Below are 1,690 nucleotides of genomic sequence, written 5' to 3'. Positions count from 1 at the left end.
TATAATTCTTCCATATACCCTTCAAGACACATTATCGTCACTTGCTGAAAGAACAGTGATGATGAACTCTATGCTAATTTCAGGACATTGAAAACGCTCCCAATTCAAAATGGAAAGAGGTATGTATTTTCTCTTCTTCTGGACAGAAAGATGTTATCCAGTATCCCAGTTGCTGATGCTTGAAGGATTAAGAAAAGTGCTATCAGGACCAGAGAGATAGCACTGCAAGTAGAGCATTTGACTTGCACATGGGCTACCCAGTTTCCCCAAGAGTCCCCCAAGCCTGCCAGAGGCAATTTCTAAGCACAAAGCCAGAAATAACCACTGAGCACTGCTGAGTTTGACCCAAAAGCAAACCAATGAAAAAGAGAAAAAGAAAAGTGTTATCAAGCCCAGTGGAATACATATGCTTTCTTCACATCCAGAGGCACTCAAGGGTTACTCCTGACTGCACTCAAAAATCACTTCTGGCTCGGTGGACCATATAGGATGCCAGAGATCGAACCCACATCTATCCTGGGTCACCATGTGCAAGGCAAATGCCCTACCGCTGTGCTAACACTCTGAGCCAAGATCTGCCTTCTTTAAAAGCTCCTGACTGCAAACTTGATGACACTTTTCCTTTTTTTTTAATGTCAAGTAGCATTGCTATTGTCATCTATATAAGCTGCTATTATTATAAATCCAGACTTAAATGAGTATTAAACTAAACTTTCACCTAAATATTCTTGCTTCCTTTTTTTTTTTTCATTATTGTGTACTTTTTATTTCATAATCATAAACAACTCTGCAATCCAGCAAGATGGGACAGGGTAAGGACTAGGGAACTGAGGGTGCACACGGGCCAGAGGGCATTCTGGGCACATGGGGGATGGGCACACCAGACTCCTGAGGTCTGGTGTAGTGGGAACAGAGAAGCAGGGCCTTAGACTTGTCCGCAGTCGGAGATGGTGATCTTCTTGATAGTCTTGCCATTCTTGGACCCAAAGCGCTCCATAGCCTCCACAATGTTCGTGCCCTCCTTCACCTTGCCGAACACCACGTGTTTGCCATCCAGCCACTCAGTCTTGGCAGTGCAGATAAAGAACTGGGAACCATTGGTGTTGGGGCCTGCATTGGCCATGGAGAGGATGCCAGGCCCCGTGTGCTTCAGGATGAAGTTCTCATCATCAAACTTCTCTCCATAGATGGACTTGCCGCCTGTGCCGTTGTGGCGAGTGAAGTCACCGCCCTGGCACATAAATCCTGGAATAATTCTGTGGAAGCAGGAACCTTTGTGACCAAATCCTTTCTCGCCAGTGCTCAGCGCACGGAAATTTTCTGCCGTCTTTGGAACTTTGTCTGCAAACAGCTCGAAAGACATGCGGCCCAGGGGCGCGCCATCAACGGCGATGTCGAAGAACACGGTAGAGTTGACCATGGTGGCGGGAGACACGGCGGCGACGGCGTCTGCAGGGGCGGGCTCTTGCTTCCTTTTTAAATATCCCATAACCTTTTGTATGTTTTTATCTTTTGACTAAGATATAAAAGATTGTAAACTAATGCTGAGACATGCATAAACTGATCAAGGTAAGCAAGATGTGTCCTATTTTGTCATTCCTTCTCAAGTGGTTTCATAAATAAATATATGTTATTGGTAAAAAAAAAAAAAGAGCAATTTTTCATAAAGAGTGCTTATAGGACATGTTTG

The 1,690-nt window shown here is 44.6% G+C and overlaps 1 protein-coding gene across 1 annotated transcript; it reads right to left on the bottom strand.

The window, feature by feature from the left end:
- Nucleotides 1–736: 736 nt before the first annotated feature.
- On the bottom strand, nt 737–1,453 carry LOC126009669 (peptidyl-prolyl cis-trans isomerase A-like). Its single transcript, XM_049774221.1, has one exon. The coding sequence runs from the start codon at nt 1,418–1,420 to the stop codon at nt 926–928; it is 495 nt and encodes a 164-aa protein (XP_049630178.1). The 5' UTR covers nt 1,421–1,453; the 3' UTR covers nt 737–925.
- Nucleotides 1,454–1,690: the final 237 nt, after the last annotated feature.

Source organism: Suncus etruscus, chromosome 5 (genome assembly GCF_024139225.1).
Source record: "Suncus etruscus isolate mSunEtr1 chromosome 5, mSunEtr1.pri.cur, whole genome shotgun sequence".
Lineage (NCBI taxonomy): Eukaryota > Metazoa > Chordata > Mammalia > Eulipotyphla > Soricidae > Suncus > Suncus etruscus.
Note: the sequence above shows the minus strand (reverse complement) of the source record. Positions and strands in the feature narration are given on the sequence as shown.

Excerpts from the sequence above, each read along its gene's own strand:
- LOC126009669 (XM_049774221.1), bottom strand. The coding sequence starts at position 1,420 with ATGGTCAACTCTACCGTGTTCTTCGACATCGCCGTTGATGGCGCGCCC.